The 16,225-nt window shown below is 39.1% G+C and overlaps 1 protein-coding gene across 3 annotated transcripts in view; it reads right to left on the bottom strand.

Annotated features, from left to right (window-relative positions):
- The window catches only part of NRDC (nardilysin convertase), a 103,211-nt gene that overhangs the window by 20,867 nt on the left and 66,119 nt on the right, over positions 1-16,225 (bottom strand). For all 3 annotated transcript variants that reach the window (XM_059922324.1, XM_059922323.1, XM_059922322.1), the window contains 4 exons: positions 15,784-15,904; positions 15,644-15,702; positions 15,319-15,373; positions 239-343 (listed from right to left, as the gene is read on the bottom strand). In XM_059922324.1, the coding sequence (XP_059778307.1) occupies positions 239-343; positions 15,319-15,373; positions 15,644-15,702; positions 15,784-15,904 (340 nt within the window). The remainder of the gene's footprint in view (positions 1-238; positions 344-15,318; positions 15,374-15,643; positions 15,703-15,783; positions 15,905-16,225) is intronic.

Raw genomic sequence — 16,225 nt, forward strand, 5'->3', positions numbered from 1 at the left:
CAGCGGGAATAGTACCTAAGAAGAGGACTTGGTTTTCTCCTCATATTAAACCAGTCATATACAATAATCAGGAAAAATTACCCACAAAACTATTGATATTTCTTCTGTTTAAACAAACAAATAACTTGACTAAACATAACCAAGTTTTCTCCATTCCCACAGTCCTTAAGTACCTCTATGTACTTTCTCACCCTCCTCTTTCTCTAAAAGTAAATTTTAGAAATGGAAACCTCCTTACTTCTGGCTTGTATTCAAAAAGAAGCTGATCTCCAGTGAGAAAGTCCTGTAGTGGGTACAGCTGCATGTTTTCACACATGTTTTCCACATACTCAACTGGATCTGTCTGTAAAGAGGTAAGATTATTTCACACCAGAAATTCTCCATTATTATCCTTAATTTGCCACAAAATATAAATACTTATCTCTTTTTTAACAATGAAACCAAAAGCTTCCAACAGATACAACCAGATATAACTGCAGCTTAAGGATCTGATGCTCAGAATTCTAAAAAAAACTTAGCCAGAGAACTACCTTAAGTAGCTTAACCTAACACCCCTCCAATCCCCCATACTGAGCCCTACAACACTGAACTGTAAAGGTCTGTTTACATGTCAAGTGCCCCACATGACTATGAAGTCCCTAAAGACAGGGTCTTCATCATTTTATCACTACAGCACTATCACCTAAAAACTATTTGTAAGCATGAATCAAAATCAATATATCAACAGAAATCAAAATGTGTCATTACATAAGTCTTGCTATAAGTGGTTAAATTAATCAGTATATTATCTCAATTTAAAACTGAAATAATGACAGAAAGTTCACTAACCTATGAAATGGAAATACTTTTCCAGAGGAAAGCAACCAATTCAAGTATTTATATTTACTGAGCACCCAAATGCACAGAATCTTAAAAACTGACAGGTCCTTTAGACACCAAGTGGCTCCATTCCTACATTTTACAATGAGGAAATGTACTCAGATTGATTAGGTGACTTGCCCCAGATCACACAATAAGTGATGGGCGAGTAGACACTAGAGCTTGGGCCTCCTAACATAGCAGTGAACACTCTTTCCCAAAATACCATACTGCCCAGTCCTTCCCTAGACAATCTGGGTTGTTCTCTCATCAAACAGAAGACAGAACAGAAGTGAAGGTTACTACATTCATGGAGGAGAAATGAGACATGCATACATCAAATTAGAGATCATAGGTATATGCTACCTACTACATTATCACATTCAGATAGAATATGGAAAAAGTATGGAAAGATTCATTGTTACCTTTTTTTGCTCCACGTCAGGAAACATTCCTGAATCAAGTTTGTTAGTCACTAAAGTGCTACTATTTTGTGTGTGTGTGTGTGTGTGTGTGTGTGTGTGTGTGTATGGAGCTTAAGGTACCTTTTTTTTTTGAAGTATAATTGACTTATAACATTATATTAGTTTTAGGTGTACAACATAGTGATTCCATATTTTTATATATTACAAAATGATCACCACAGCAAGTCTATTTACCATCTGTCACCTTACAAAGTTATTACAGCATTATTGACTGTATTCCCTATGCTATACATTACATCCCTATGACATTTATTTTACAGCTGGAAGTTTGTACCTCTTAATCTTCCTTGCCTATTTCACTTATCTCCCACTCTTTCAAGTGCTATTATTGTTTAAAATGACTCCCTCTACTCTGTTCTAAATTTTTTAACCAGTTATTTTCACCAGCCACTTATTTTTGTAAGTTAACTGTTCTATTCAGCGTGCTACAAAATTGAGTGATTCAAAGTATTTCCTATGAGAAAACAGGACCCTGGCTAAAAGTAGATCTTTGGTGCCAAGGCAATGGACAAAGTACTAGGAAAAAAAAAACACTTAAATGCTATCCTTTAATTTTTTTTAAAGATATAATTCACATACCATAAAATCCACACTTTTAAAGTATACAATTAAAAATAAAATAAAATGTATAATAAAGTATATAACTCAGTGGTTTTCAGTATATTTATAAAGTTGTACAACCATCACCTCTATCTAGTTCCAGAATATTTTCATCAGCCCAAAAGGAAACTTCCATACCCAGTAAGCAGTTGCTCCCTGTTACCCACACCCCCCCGCCACTGACAACAACCATCAATCTGTGTTCCGGCTCTACAGATTTACCTATTCTGGATATTTCATATCCAGATAAATGGAATCATATAATATGTGACCTGTTGTGTCTGGCTTCTTTCACTTAGCGTATTTTCAAGGTTCATCCATGTTGTAGAATGAATCAGTACTTCATTACTTTTTATGCTGAATAATATTCCACAGTATGCAAATTCTACACTTTGTTTAACCATTCATTCGTTGAAGGACATTTGGATTGTTTCCCCTTTTTGGCTATAATGAATAATGCTGCTGTGAACACGAGTGTACAAGTATTTGTGTGGACACAGGTTTTCAATTCTCTTGGGTGTATACCTAGAGGTGGAACTGTTGGCTTATATGGTATCTCTATGCTTAACTTTTTAAGGAACTGTCAAACTGTATTCCATAGCAGCTGTACCATTTTACACTCGCACCCGCAATGTATTGAGAGTTCCAATTTCTCTACATCTCCAACACTTGTTATTATCTATCTTCTAATTTTTTTGCTTACTACAACTCTCACTGCCTTCCATTATTGTTACATTATTCCTGTTTCTCTGCGTATAGAAAGACACTTAAACAGTTTTTCTCTAGTTCAAGTAGCTGATTTACAAGATATATTGAGTCCAAGTTCCCATGTGAAATAAAAATTATTTTTACATTTCTTAATTTAAAAAGACTGGCTTGAATAGTCTGAAAGAGCATTCCTATTTGCCTTTACTGATGAAGATAAGAAAAATGTCTGAAGACGAGATATGTCAACGTTGTTAATAAAACAGAAATATATAAAAGCTGAAATAAGCTGAGCTACTTGAGTTAAAATTCAGCAGTTCAAACAAAGATATGAACCTTTCTGATTTGTTCTTTGTACTGATTAGGTTTTAGTCTAAAATGTTTTGGGCTCATGTTTTAAAATCAAGACAAACATTCATGAATACTGTGCTAAAGGTAAAAAAAAAAAAATGAGCTACAAAATGGCGAGCTATTAAAAAGGTATCCTGAAATGTCTTGCTAAGAAGAAACTAGAAGGGCACAAAGAAATAACTCAGCTAATGCTAAAAAGCCAATCCCCCAAAAAGGAATAAGGGTATTAGTTATGGTTGTAGTCCACAATTCTTACTCCTACTCTTTCCCTGCCACAGTTCTGGCCCACATGTTGCCACAACAGTTGATAAGAACACTGAAAAAAATCAGTACTGCTAAAGTTGATGGCAGGACTTGTGGGTTCTATGCGTATCCATCAATTTATAGAGAGAAGTGTCTATAGGACCCTCAAAGGGCCAATATAAATCACAGTAGCTCTCTGTTTTCATAGAATAAGATTTCTATTTCAATTTCAAATGACTTCAAGCATATAGAGCAGACTGTACAGGAATCAATAGCAACTGGAAGCTTATAGTTTTTGTGACCTTGTCCTCATGTACTTAAGTCTTCTCAAATTATAGTAGATATTTGTCTCTGGTGATGATCCAAAAAGGCAGATTTCAAGATGCTCTATGAACTGGTGCTAAACTGGGGGCTCTTAATCAAGGGCCTACAGATACCTCCCACAAGATATCAGTGGACAAATTCACGGAGGGCGGGAAGCATGAGTTTGATTGGGAAGAAATTACATATTTATTTTCACTAAACTCTAACTTAGCATTTTTATTAATTTATGAATATACAGGCAACAAACCACAGCAGTATTATCAGCATCTATGACTATAACCAATAGAAATCACAATATAGCTGTTGCAGATATCTCAAAATAGTACACTCAGAAGATGGCGGAGTAGAAGGACATGCCCTCACTCCCTCTTTCGAGAACACCGGAATCACAGCTAACTGCTGAACAGTCATCGACAGGAAGACACTGGAACTTACCAAAAAAGATACCCCACATCCAAAGACAAAGGAAAAGCCGCAATGAGACGGTAGGAGGGGCACAATCACAATAAAATCAAATCCCATAACTGCTGGGTGGGTGACTCACAAACTGGAGAATACTTATACCACAGAAGTCCACCCACTGGAGTGAAGGTTCTGAGCCCCACATCAGGCTTCCAAACCTGGGGGTCCGGCAACGGGAGGAGGAATTCCTAGAGAATCAGACATTGAAGACTAGCAGGATTTGATTGCAGGACTTTGACAGGACTGGGGGAAACAGAAACTCCACTCTTGGAGGGCACACACAAAGTAGTGTGTGCATTGGGACCCAGGGGAAGGAGCAGTGACCCCATAGGAGACTGAACCAGACCTACCTGCTAGTGTTGGAGGGTCTCCTGCAGAGGCGGGGGGTGGCTGTGCCTCACCATGAGGACAAGGACACTGGCAGCAGAAGTTCTGGGAAGTACTCCTTGGCGTGAGCCCTCCCAGAGTCCGCCATTAGCTCCACCAAAGAGCCCGGCTAGGCTCCAGTGTTGGGTCACCTCAGGCCAAACAACCAAAAGCGAGGGAACCCAGGCCGACCCACCAGCAGACAAGCAGATTAAAGTTTTACTGAGCTCTGCCCACCAGAGCAACAGTCAGCTCTACCCACCACCAGTTCCTCCCATCAAGCCTCTTAGATAGCCTCATCCACCAGAGGGCAGACAGCAGAAGCAAGAAGAACTACAATCCTGCAGCCTGTGGAACAAAAACCACATTCACAGAAAGATAGACAAGATGAAAAGGCAGAGGGCTATGTACCAGATGAAGGAACAAGATAAAACCCCAGAAAAACAACTAAATGAAACGGAGATAGGCTATCTTCCAGAAAGAGAATTCAGAATAATGATAGTGAAGATGATCCAGGACCTCGGAAAAAGCATGGAGGCAAAGATCGAGAAGGTGCAAGAAATGTTTAACAAAGATCTAGAAGAACTAAAGAACAAACAAACAGAGATGAACAATACAATAAATGAAATGAAAAATACACTAGAAGGAATCAATAGCAGAATAACTGAGGCAGAAGAACGGATAAGTGACCTGGAAGACAAAATGGCGGAATTCACTGCTGCGGAACAGAATAAAGAAAAAAGAATGAAAAGAAATGAAGACAGCCTAAGAGACCTCTGGGACAATATTAAACGCAACAACATTTGCATTATAGGAGTCCCAGAAGGAGGAGAGAGAGAGAAAGGACCCGAGAAAATATTTGAAGAGATTATAGTCGAAAATTTCCCTAACATGGGAAAGGAAATAGCCACCCAAGTCCAGGAAGTGCAGAGAGTCCCATACAGGATAAACCCAAGGAGAAACACGCCAAGAGACATAATAATCAAATTGGCAAAAATTAAAGACAAAGAAAAATTATTGAAAACAGCAAGGGAAAAACGACAAACAACCCAATCCAAAAATGGGCAGAAGACCTAAATAGACATTTCTCCAAAGAAGACATACAGATGGCCAAGAGGCACATGAAAAGATGCTCAACATCACTAATTGTTAGAGAAATGCAAATCAAAACTACAATGAGGTATCACCTCACACTGGTTAGAATGGGTATCATCAGAAAATCTACAAACAACAAATGCTGGAGAGGGTGTGGAGAAAAGGGAACCCTCTTGCTCTGTTGTTGGGAATGTAAATTGATACAGCCACTATGGAGAACAGTATGGAGGTTCCTTAAAAAACTAAAAATAGAATTACCATATGACCCAGCAATCCCACTACTGGGCATATACCCAGAGAAAACCATAATTCAAAAAGAGTCATGTACCACAATGTTCATTGCAGCTCTATTACAATAGCCAGGTCATGGAAGCAACCTAAATGCCCATCAACAGACAAATGGATAAAGAAGATGTGGTACATATATACAGTGGAATATTACTCAGCCATAAAAAGGAACGAAACTGGGTCATTTGTAGAGACGTGGATGCATCTAGAGACTGTCATACAGAGTGAAGTCAGTCAGAAAGAGAAAAATAAATATCGTATATTAACGCATATATGTGGAACCTAGAAAATGGTACAGATGAACCGGTTTGCAGAGCAGAAATTGAGACACAGAAGTAGAGAACAAATGTATAGACACCAAGGGGGGAAAGCGGCAGGAGTGGGAGGTGGTGGTGTGATGAATCGGGAGATTGGGATTGACAGGTATACACTAATGTGTATAAAATGGATGACTAATAAGAAAAAAAAAAGCACACTCATTGCTACTTAAAATTGTAATAATTATTAGATCTACCATTAGACTTTGTTATTTAATATATCGATACAGAGACCCGTATTACTAATTTTTACTATTTTGAGTCTTTATTTCAGTATTCCTTTGTAACCTACTGTATTTTATCTTATGCATTTAAAAACACTATTCTATGAAAGGGAACCCTCCTACTCTGTTGCTCGGAATGTACATTGGTGCAACCATTACAGAAACAGTATGGAGGTTCCTTAAAAAAACTAAATATAGAGCTACCATATGATCCAGCAATCCCACTCCTTGGCATATATCTGAAAAGATGAAAACTCTGATTTAAAAAGATACATGCACCCCAATGTTCATAGTAGCACTATTTACAATAGCCAAGACATGGAAGCAACCCAAGTGCCCATTAAAAGATGAGTGGTTTAAGAAAATGTGAGGGGGAGGAGAGAAGATGGCGGAAGAGTAAGACGCGGAGATCACCTTCCTTCCCACAGATACAGTAGAAATACATCTACACGTGGAACTGCTCCTACAGAACACCCACTGAACGCTGGCAGAAAACGTCAGACCTCCCAAAAGGCAAGAAACTCCCCCCGTACTTGGGTAGGGCAAAAGAAAAAAGAAATAACAGAGACAAAAGAATAGGGACGGCACCTGCACCAGTGGGAGGGAGCTGTGAAGGAGGAAAGATTTCCACGCACTAGGAGCCCCTTCGCGGGCAGAGACTGCGGGTGGCAGAGGGGGGAAGCTTCGGAGCCACGGAGGAGAGCGCAGCCACAGGGGTGAGGAGGGCACAGCAGAGAGATTCCCGCACTTCCCGCACGGAGGCTCGGCGCTGACCAGCACTCACCAGCCCGAGAGGCTTGTCTGCTCAGCCGCCGGGGCGGGCGGGGCTGGGAGCTGAGGCTCGGGCTTCGGTCGCAGGGAGAGGACTGGGGTTGGCGGCGTGAACACAGCCTGAAGGGGTTAGCGCACCACAGCTGGCTGGGAGGGAGACCGGGAAAAAGTCTGCAGCTGCCGAAGAGGCAAGAGACTTTTTCTTGCCTCTGTTTCGCGGCGCGCAAGGAGAGGGGATTCAGAGCGCCGCCTAAACAAACTCCAGAAACTGGCGCGAGCCGCGGCTATCAGCGCGGACCCCAGAGACGGGCGTGAGACGCTGGGGCTGCTGCTGCCGCCTCCAAGAAGCCTGTGTGCGAGCACAGGTCACTCTCCACACCGCCCCTCCCGGGAGCCCGTGCAGCCCGCCACTGCCAGGGTCCCGTGATCCAGGGACAACATCCCCCGGGAGAACGCACTGTGCGCCTCAGGCTGCTGCAACGTCACGCCAGCCTCTGACGCCGCAGGCTCGCCCCGCCTCCTCTGTACCCCTCCCTCCCCGCGGCCTGGGTGAGCCAGAGTCCCCGAAGCAGCTGCTCCTTTAACCCCGTCCTGTCTGGGCGGGGAACAGACGCCCTCAGGCGACCTACACGCAGAGGCGGGTCCAAATCCAAAGCTGATCCCCAGGAGCTGTGCGAACAGAGAAGAGGAGGGGAAATCTGTCCCAGCAGCCTCAGAAGAAGCGGATTAAAACTCCACAAACAACTTGATGTGCCTGCATCTGTTGAATACCTGAATAGACAACGAATCATCCCAAATTCAGGAGGTGGACTTTGGGAGCAGGATATATTAATTTTTCCCCTTTTCCTTTTTTTTTTGTGAGTGTATATGTATATGCTTCTGGGGGAGATTTTGTCTGTATAGCTTTGCTTTACAATAGCTTTATTTTACTTCACTATATTATAGCTTCTTTCTTTCTTTTCTTTCTTTCTTTCTTTCTTTCTTTCCTTCCTTCCTTCCTTCCTCCTTCCTTCCTTCCTTCCTTCCTTTCTTTCTTTCTTTCTATTTTTTCTCCCTTTTACTCTGAGCCGTGTGGACGAAAGGCTCTTGGTGCTTCAGCCAGGCATCAGGGCCGTACCTCGGAGGTGGGAGAGCCAACTTCAGGACACTGGTCCACAAGAGACCTCCCAGCTCCACGTAATACCAAACGGCAAAAATCTCTCAGAGATCTCCATCTCAACATCAAGACCCAGCATCACTCAATGACCAGCAAGCTACAGTGCTGAACACCCTATGCCAAACAACTAGCAAGACAGGAACACAGCCCCATCCATTAGCAGAGAGGCTGCCTAAAATCATAATAAGGCCACAGACACCCCAAAATACACCACCAGACGTGGACGTGCCCACCAGAAAGACAAGATCCAGCCTCATCCACCAGAGCTCAGGCACTAGTTCCCTCCACCAGGAAGCCTACACAACCCACTGAACCAACCTTAGCCACTGGGGACAGATACCAAAAACAACGGGAACTACAAACCTGCAACCTGTGATAAGGAGACCCCAAACACAGTAAGATAAGCAAAATGAGACGACAGAAAAACACACAGCAGATGAAGGAGCAGGGTCAAAACACACTAGACTTAACAAATGAAGAGGAAATAGGTAGTCTACCTGAAAAAGAATTCAGAATAATGATAGTAAGGATGATCCAAAATCTTGGAAATAGAATAGACAAAATGCAAGAAGCATTTAACAAGGACGTAGAAGAACTAAAGAGGAATCAAGCAATGATGAAAAACACAATAAATGAAATTAAAAATACTCTAGATGGGATCAATAGCAGAATAACTGAGGCAGAAGAAAGGATAAGTGACCTGGAAGATAAAATGGTGGAAATAACTACTGCAGAGCAGGATAAAGAAAAAAGAATGAAAAGAACTGAGGACAGTCTCAGAGACCTCTGGGACAGCATTAAACGCACCAACATTCGAATTATAGGGGTCCCAGAAGAAGAAGAGAAAAAGAAAGGGACTGAGAAAATATTTGAAGAGATTATAGTTGAAAACTTCCCTAATATGGGAAAGGAAATAGTTAATCAAGTCCAGGAAGCACAGAGAGTCCCATACAGGATAAACCCAAGGAGAAACACGCCAAGACACATATTAATCAAACTGTCAAAAATTAAATATAAGGAAAACATATTAAAGGCAGCAAGGGAAAAAAAACAAATAACACACAAGGGAATCCCCATAAGGTTAACATCTGATCTTTCAGCAGAAACTCTGCAAGCCAGAAGGGAGTGGCAGGATATACTTAAAGTGATGAAGGAGAAGAACCTACAACCAAGATTACTCTACCCAGCAAGGATCTCATTCAAATGTGATGGAGAAATTAAAACCTTTACAGACAAGCAAAAGCTGAGAGAGTTCAGCACTACCAAACCAGCTTTACAACAAATGCTAAAGGAACTTCTCTAGGCAAGAAACACAAGAGAAGGAAAACACCTACAATAACAAACCCAAAACATTTAAGAAAATGGGAATAGGAACATACATATCGATAATTACCTTGAATGTAAATGGATTAAATGCTCCCACCAAAAGACACAGGCTGGCTGAATGGATACAAAAACAAGACCCATATATATGCTGTCTACAAGAGACCCACTTCAGACCTAGAGACACATACAGACTGAAAGTGAGGGGATGGAAAAAGATATTCCATGCAAATGGAAATCAAAAGAAAGCTGGAGTAGCAATTCTCATATCAGACAAAACAGACTTTAAAATAAAGACTATCACAAGAGACAAAGAAGGACACTATATAATGATCAAGGGATCGATCCAAGAGGAAGGTATAACAATTGTAAATATTTATGCACCCAACATAGGAGCACCTCAATACATAAGGCAAGTACTAACAGCCATAAAAGGGGAAATCGACAGCAACACAATCATAGTAGGGGACTTTAACACCCCACTTTCACCAATGGACAGATCATCCAAAATGAAAATAAATAAGGAAACACAAGCTTTAAATGATACATTAAACAAGATGGACTTAATTGATATTTATAGGACATTCCACCCAAAAACAACAGAATACACATTTTTCTCAAGTGCTCATGGAACATTCTCCAGGATAGATCATATCTTGGGTCACAAATCAAACCTTGGTAAATTTAAGAAAATTGAAATCGTATCAAGTATCTTTTCCGACCACAACGCTATGAGACTAGATATCAATTACAGGAAAAGATCTGTAAAAAATACAAACACATGGAGGCTACACAATACATTACTTAATAATGAAGTGATTACTGAAGAAATCAAAGGGGAAATCAAAAAATACCTAGAAATAAATGACAATGGAGATACGACGACCCAAAACCTATGGGACGCAGCAAAAGCAGTGCTAAGAGGGAAGTTTATAGCAATACAAGCCTACCTCAAGAAACAGGAAACATCTCGAATAAACAACCTAACCTTGCACCTAAAGCAATTAGAGAAAGAAGAACAAAAAAACCCCAAAGCCAGCAGAAGGAAAGAAATTATAAAGATCAGGTCAGAAATAAATGAAAAAGAAATGAAGGAAACAATAGCAAAAATCAATGAAACTAAAAGCTGGTTCTTTGAGAAGATAAACAAAATTGATAAACCATTAGCCAGACTCATCAAGAGAAAAAGGGAGAAGACTCAGATCAATAGAATTAGAAATGAAAAAGGAGAAATAACCACTGACACTGCAGAAATACAAAAGATCATGAGAGATTACTACAAGCAACTCTATGCCAATAAAATGGACAACCTGGAAGAAATGGACAGATTCTTAGAAATGCACAAACTGCCGAGACTGAACCAGGAAGAAATAGAAAATATGAACAGACCAATCACAAGCACTGAAATTGAAACTGTGATTAAAAACCTTCCAACAAACAAAAGCCCAGGACCAGATGGCTTCACAGGTGAATTCTATCAAACATTTAGAGAAGAGCTAACACCTATCCTTCTCAAACTCTTCCAAAATATTGCAGAGGGAGGAACACTCCCAAACTCATTCTACGAGGCCACCATCACCCTGATACCAAAACCAGACAAAGATGTCACAAAGAAAGAAAACTACAGGCCAATATCACTGATGAACATAGATGCAAAAATCCTCAACAAAATACTCGCAAACAGAATCCAACAGCACATTAAAAGGATCATACACCATGATCAAGTGGGGTTTATCCCAGGAATGCAAGGATTCTTCAATATACGCAAATCAATCAATGTGATACACCATATTAACAAATTGAAGGAGAAAAACCATATGATCATCTCAATAGATGCAGAGAAAGCTTTCGACAAAATTCAACACCCATTTATGATAAAAGCCCTGCAGAAAGTAGGCATAGAGGGAACTTTCTTCAACATAATAAAGGCCATATATGACAAACCCACAGCCAACATTGTCCTCAGTGGTGAAAAACTGAAACCATTTCCACTAAGATCAGGAACAAGACAAGGTTGCCCACTCTCACCACTATTATTCAACATAGTTTTGGAAGTGTTAGCCACAGCAATCAGAGAAGACAAAGAAATAAAAGGAATCCAAATCGGAAAAGAAGAAGTAAAGCTGTCACTGTTTGCAGATGACATGATACTATACATAGAGAATCCTAAAGAGGCTACCAGAAAACTCCTAGAGCTAATCAATGAATTTGGTAAAGTAGCAGGATACAAAATTAATGCACAGAAATCGCTTGCATTTCTATACACTAATGACGAAAAATCTGAAAGTGAAATTAAGAAAACACTCCCGTTTACCATTGCAACAAAAAGAATAAGATATCTAGGAATAAACCTACCTAAGGAGACAAAAGACCTGTATGCAGAAAATTATAAGACACTGATGAAAGAAATTAAAGATGATACAAATAGATGGAGAGATATACCATGTTCCTGGATTGGAAGAATCAACATTGTGAAAATGACTCTACTACCCAAAGCAATCTACAGATTCAATGCAATCCCTATCAAACTACCACTGGCATTTTTCACAGAACTAGAACAAAAAATTTCACAATTTGTATGGAAACACAAAAGACCCCGAATAGCCAAAGCAATCTTGAGAACGAAAAATGGAGGTGGGGGAATCAGGCTCCCTGACTTCAGACTATATTACAAAGCTTCAGTAATCAAGACAGTTTGGTACTGGCACAAAAACAGAAATATAGATCAATGGAACAGGATAGAAAGCCCAGAGATAAACTCACACACATATGGTCACCTTATCTTTGATAAAGGAGGCAAGCATATACAGTGGAGAAAAGACAGCCTCTTCAATAAGTGGTGCTGGGAAAATTGGACAGGTACATGTAAAAGTATGAAATTAGAACACTCCCTGACACCATGCACAAAAATAAACTCAAAATGGATTAAAGACCTAAGTGTAAGGCCAGACACTATCAAACTCTTAGAGGAAAACATAGGCAGAACACTCTATGACATACATCACAGCAAGATTCTTTTTGACCCAGCTCCCAGAGAAATGGAAATAAGAACACAAATAAACAAATGGGACCTAATGAAACTTAAAAGCTTTTGCACAGCAAAGGAAACCATAAACAAGACCAAAAGACAACCCTTAGAATGGGAGAAAATATTTGCAAATGAAGCAACTGACAAAGGATTAATCTCCAAGATTTACAAGCAGCTCATGCAGCTCAATAACAAAAAAATGAACAACCCAATCCAAAAATGGGCAGAAGACCTAAATAGACATTTCTCCAAAGAAGATATACAGATGGCCTACAGACACATGAAAGAATGCTCAACATCATTAATCATTAGAGAAATGCAAATCAAAACTACAATGAGATATCATCTCACACCGGTCAGAATGGCCATCATCAAAAAATCTAGAAACAATAAATGCTGGAGAGGGTGTGGAGGAAAGGGAACACTCTTGCACTGTTGGTGGGAATGTAAATTGATACAGCCACTATGGAGAACAGTATGGAGGTTCCTTAAAAAACTACAAATAGAACTACCATACGACCCAGCAATCCCACTACTGGGCATATACCCTGAGAAAACCATAGGTCAAAAAGTGTCATGTACCACAATGTTCATTGCAGCTCTATTTACAATAGCCAGGACATGGAAGCAACCTAAATGTCCATCGACAGATGAATGGATAAAGAAGATGTGGCACATATATACAATGGAATATTACTCAGCCGTAAAAAGAAATGAAATGGAGGTATTTGTAATGAGGTGGATGGAGTTAGAGTCTGTCATACAGAGTGAAGTAAGTCAGAAAGAGAAAAACAAATACAGTATGCTAACACATATATACGGAATCTAAGGAAAAAAAAAAAAAAAAAAAGGCCATGAAGAACCTAGTGGCAAGACGGGAATAAAGACACAGACCTACTAGAGAATGGACTTGAGGATATGGGGAGGGGGTGGGGTGAGATGTGACAGGGTAAGAGAGTGTCATGGACATATATACACTACCAAATGTAAAATAGATAGCTAGTGGGAAGCAGCCGCATAGCACAGGGAGATCAGCTCGGTGCTTTGTGACCACCTAGAGGGGTGGGATGGGGAGGGTGGGAGGGAGGGAGATGCAAGAGGGAAGAGAAATGGGAACATATTGTATATGTATAACTGATTCACTTTGTTATAAAGCAGAAGCTAACACACTATTGTAAGGCAATTATACTTCAATAAAGATGTTTAAAAAAAAAAAAAAAGAAAATGTGAGACACACACACACACACACACACACACACACACAGTGGAGTATTACTCAGCCATAAAAAAGAATAAAATATTGTGATTTGCAGCAACATGGATGGACCTAGAGAGTATCATACTAAGCAAGTCAGATAGAGAAAGACAAATATTATGATATCATTTACACGTTGAATCTAAAAAATAATACAAATGAAATTTATATACAAAACAGAAACAGCCTCACAGACACAGAAAACAAACTTATAGTTACCAAAGAGAAAGGGATGGGGGAAGGGATAAATTAAGAGTATGGGATTAACAGATACAAATTACTATACATAAAACAGATTAGCAGCAAGGATTTACTGTATAGCACAGGGAACTATATTCAATATCTTGTAATAACCTATATTGGAAAATAATCTGAAAATATATACATATGTATCACTGAATCACTTTGCTGTATACCTGAAACTAACACAATATTGTAAATCAACTATACTTCAATAAAAACAAAAACAAAAAACAAAACAAAAAACCCACTATTCTATGGGCTGCATAATAAATATTTAACAGTATTGTTTCAATGTTAAATTTCCTGAGCACAACAATTTTAGTGAGGTTATGCGAGAGAATATATTTGTTTGTAGCAGATACATGTTAAAAAACATTGAGAGGTGAAGTATTATGATATCTGTAATTAAATCTCAAAAAAATACACACACACACACACAAGAAGAGGCGTGAGAGAGAAAGAAAATATGGCAAAATATTAAGAACTGGTAAATCTAGGTGAGGGATATACCAGTGATCATTGTACTACTAGGGCGATTTTTCTGAGAGTTTAAAAAGATGAAGAGGTGAAATAATATTCTGGGGAGGGGTCGATAGGATTCAACAGATTTCCAAAGGGATCCAAGGCACAAAAAGGGTTTTTTAAAAACCCTGCTCTAAACTCCTTACCTTTCAACTTTGCTTTCATATACCCTATGCCACAGACATGTAGGATCATTCACTTTTTCATAATACCCCAGAGTTCCTTACTTATGTGCTTCCCATTGCTTAGAATATCTAAACCTTATCCATTTTTTAATACTGAACTCAATTCAAATTTACTACATCCATGAAGGTTTCCCTGTCCTATTCCAGTCAAGGCAAACGCTTTCCTTACCCTGAAAGTACAAAGCACACTATTTCTATTTGAATTCCCAAAATATCAAGCTCTCCATGAATGTTTATCAAAGGGATTAAAGGGATAGACATATGAAATGACTACATAGATGAATGACTGTCACACAACATGATCTGTGTCAATCTGCCTAATTCTCTCACTGTTACTCAATATAAATACTCAAAAACACAAGAGTGAATTTTCAGAAACCTCAAGGCCATCTTGAGACTCACATGACAGAGAGTGGCAGAATTAAAACTCAGTGACACTTCCAAAAAGAGGAACAATGTCCACACCAGTTTCAACTTGGTCACAGATAACATTCAAAAAGAATTTGACTTCCAGTACCTGTTCCTGGTAATGAAATTCATTATCCTCAATTTTCTGAATCTCTTCAAAAATTCTGTGAAAGAAGAAAATTATAATTAGAAGACATATTTAAATTTCTCGTTAGAATCATCAGCAAGAAAAGAGAAGTATAAAAATAAACAGACTGCCCACGTAAACCTAAATCTTTAACATACATTCACATGTAGCAGAATAAGGATATGGAACAAGTAAAGGATATTAAGCAAGAAATGCCTGGAAAACCACCAAGGCAGGACTAACGCATGTCTGTTGGTAGCCTGAAGGCTAAAACATATTAGGATTGACTCTTATAAGTATATATTACCTTTTTTCTGGGCCTAGCTTCTGCAGCATTTTTAAATACTGGAAGACAGTATGAGCAACCTAAAAATGAAACATCTAATTATACTTTTGCATAAAGTGATATCTATATAATTTTTAAAACCCTCCATTTTTATTATTTACCTCATAGAAATGTTCATAACCTTCATCAGTCAATGTAATAGAAATGCTGAACACTGAATAAGTAGAATTTTGCTCAAATCCTGTCTCACCATTTCCACCAAATAGTGCAAGAGCCCAGCACCTATAGTTAGGAGAAAAAATTAATCCAGTCAATATCTTGGGATTGATAGTCTACAAATACTTCAAATTAACAAAATAGGTAGGCTTTCTATGTAAAATTTGGGAAGCCCAGGCTTTGAAGCAAACATGCTTTCCAACAGCAAGTTTAAAAGTACAAATTTTTTAGAAGTACAAAGCCTCCCAAGGAATTGTACTGCATACAGGAATGATCAGAAGGAAATAACAGCCGTATTTACTTCTTTAATGGAAACACTAATATTACAACATAGGAAAACATTATCAGTTTCATGAAGCCGTAGTAATTTTTTGTCGAAGAGAACAT

Source organism: Balaenoptera ricei, chromosome 1 (assembly GCF_028023285.1).
Source record: "Balaenoptera ricei isolate mBalRic1 chromosome 1, mBalRic1.hap2, whole genome shotgun sequence".
NCBI lineage: Eukaryota > Metazoa > Chordata > Mammalia > Artiodactyla > Balaenopteridae > Balaenoptera > Balaenoptera ricei.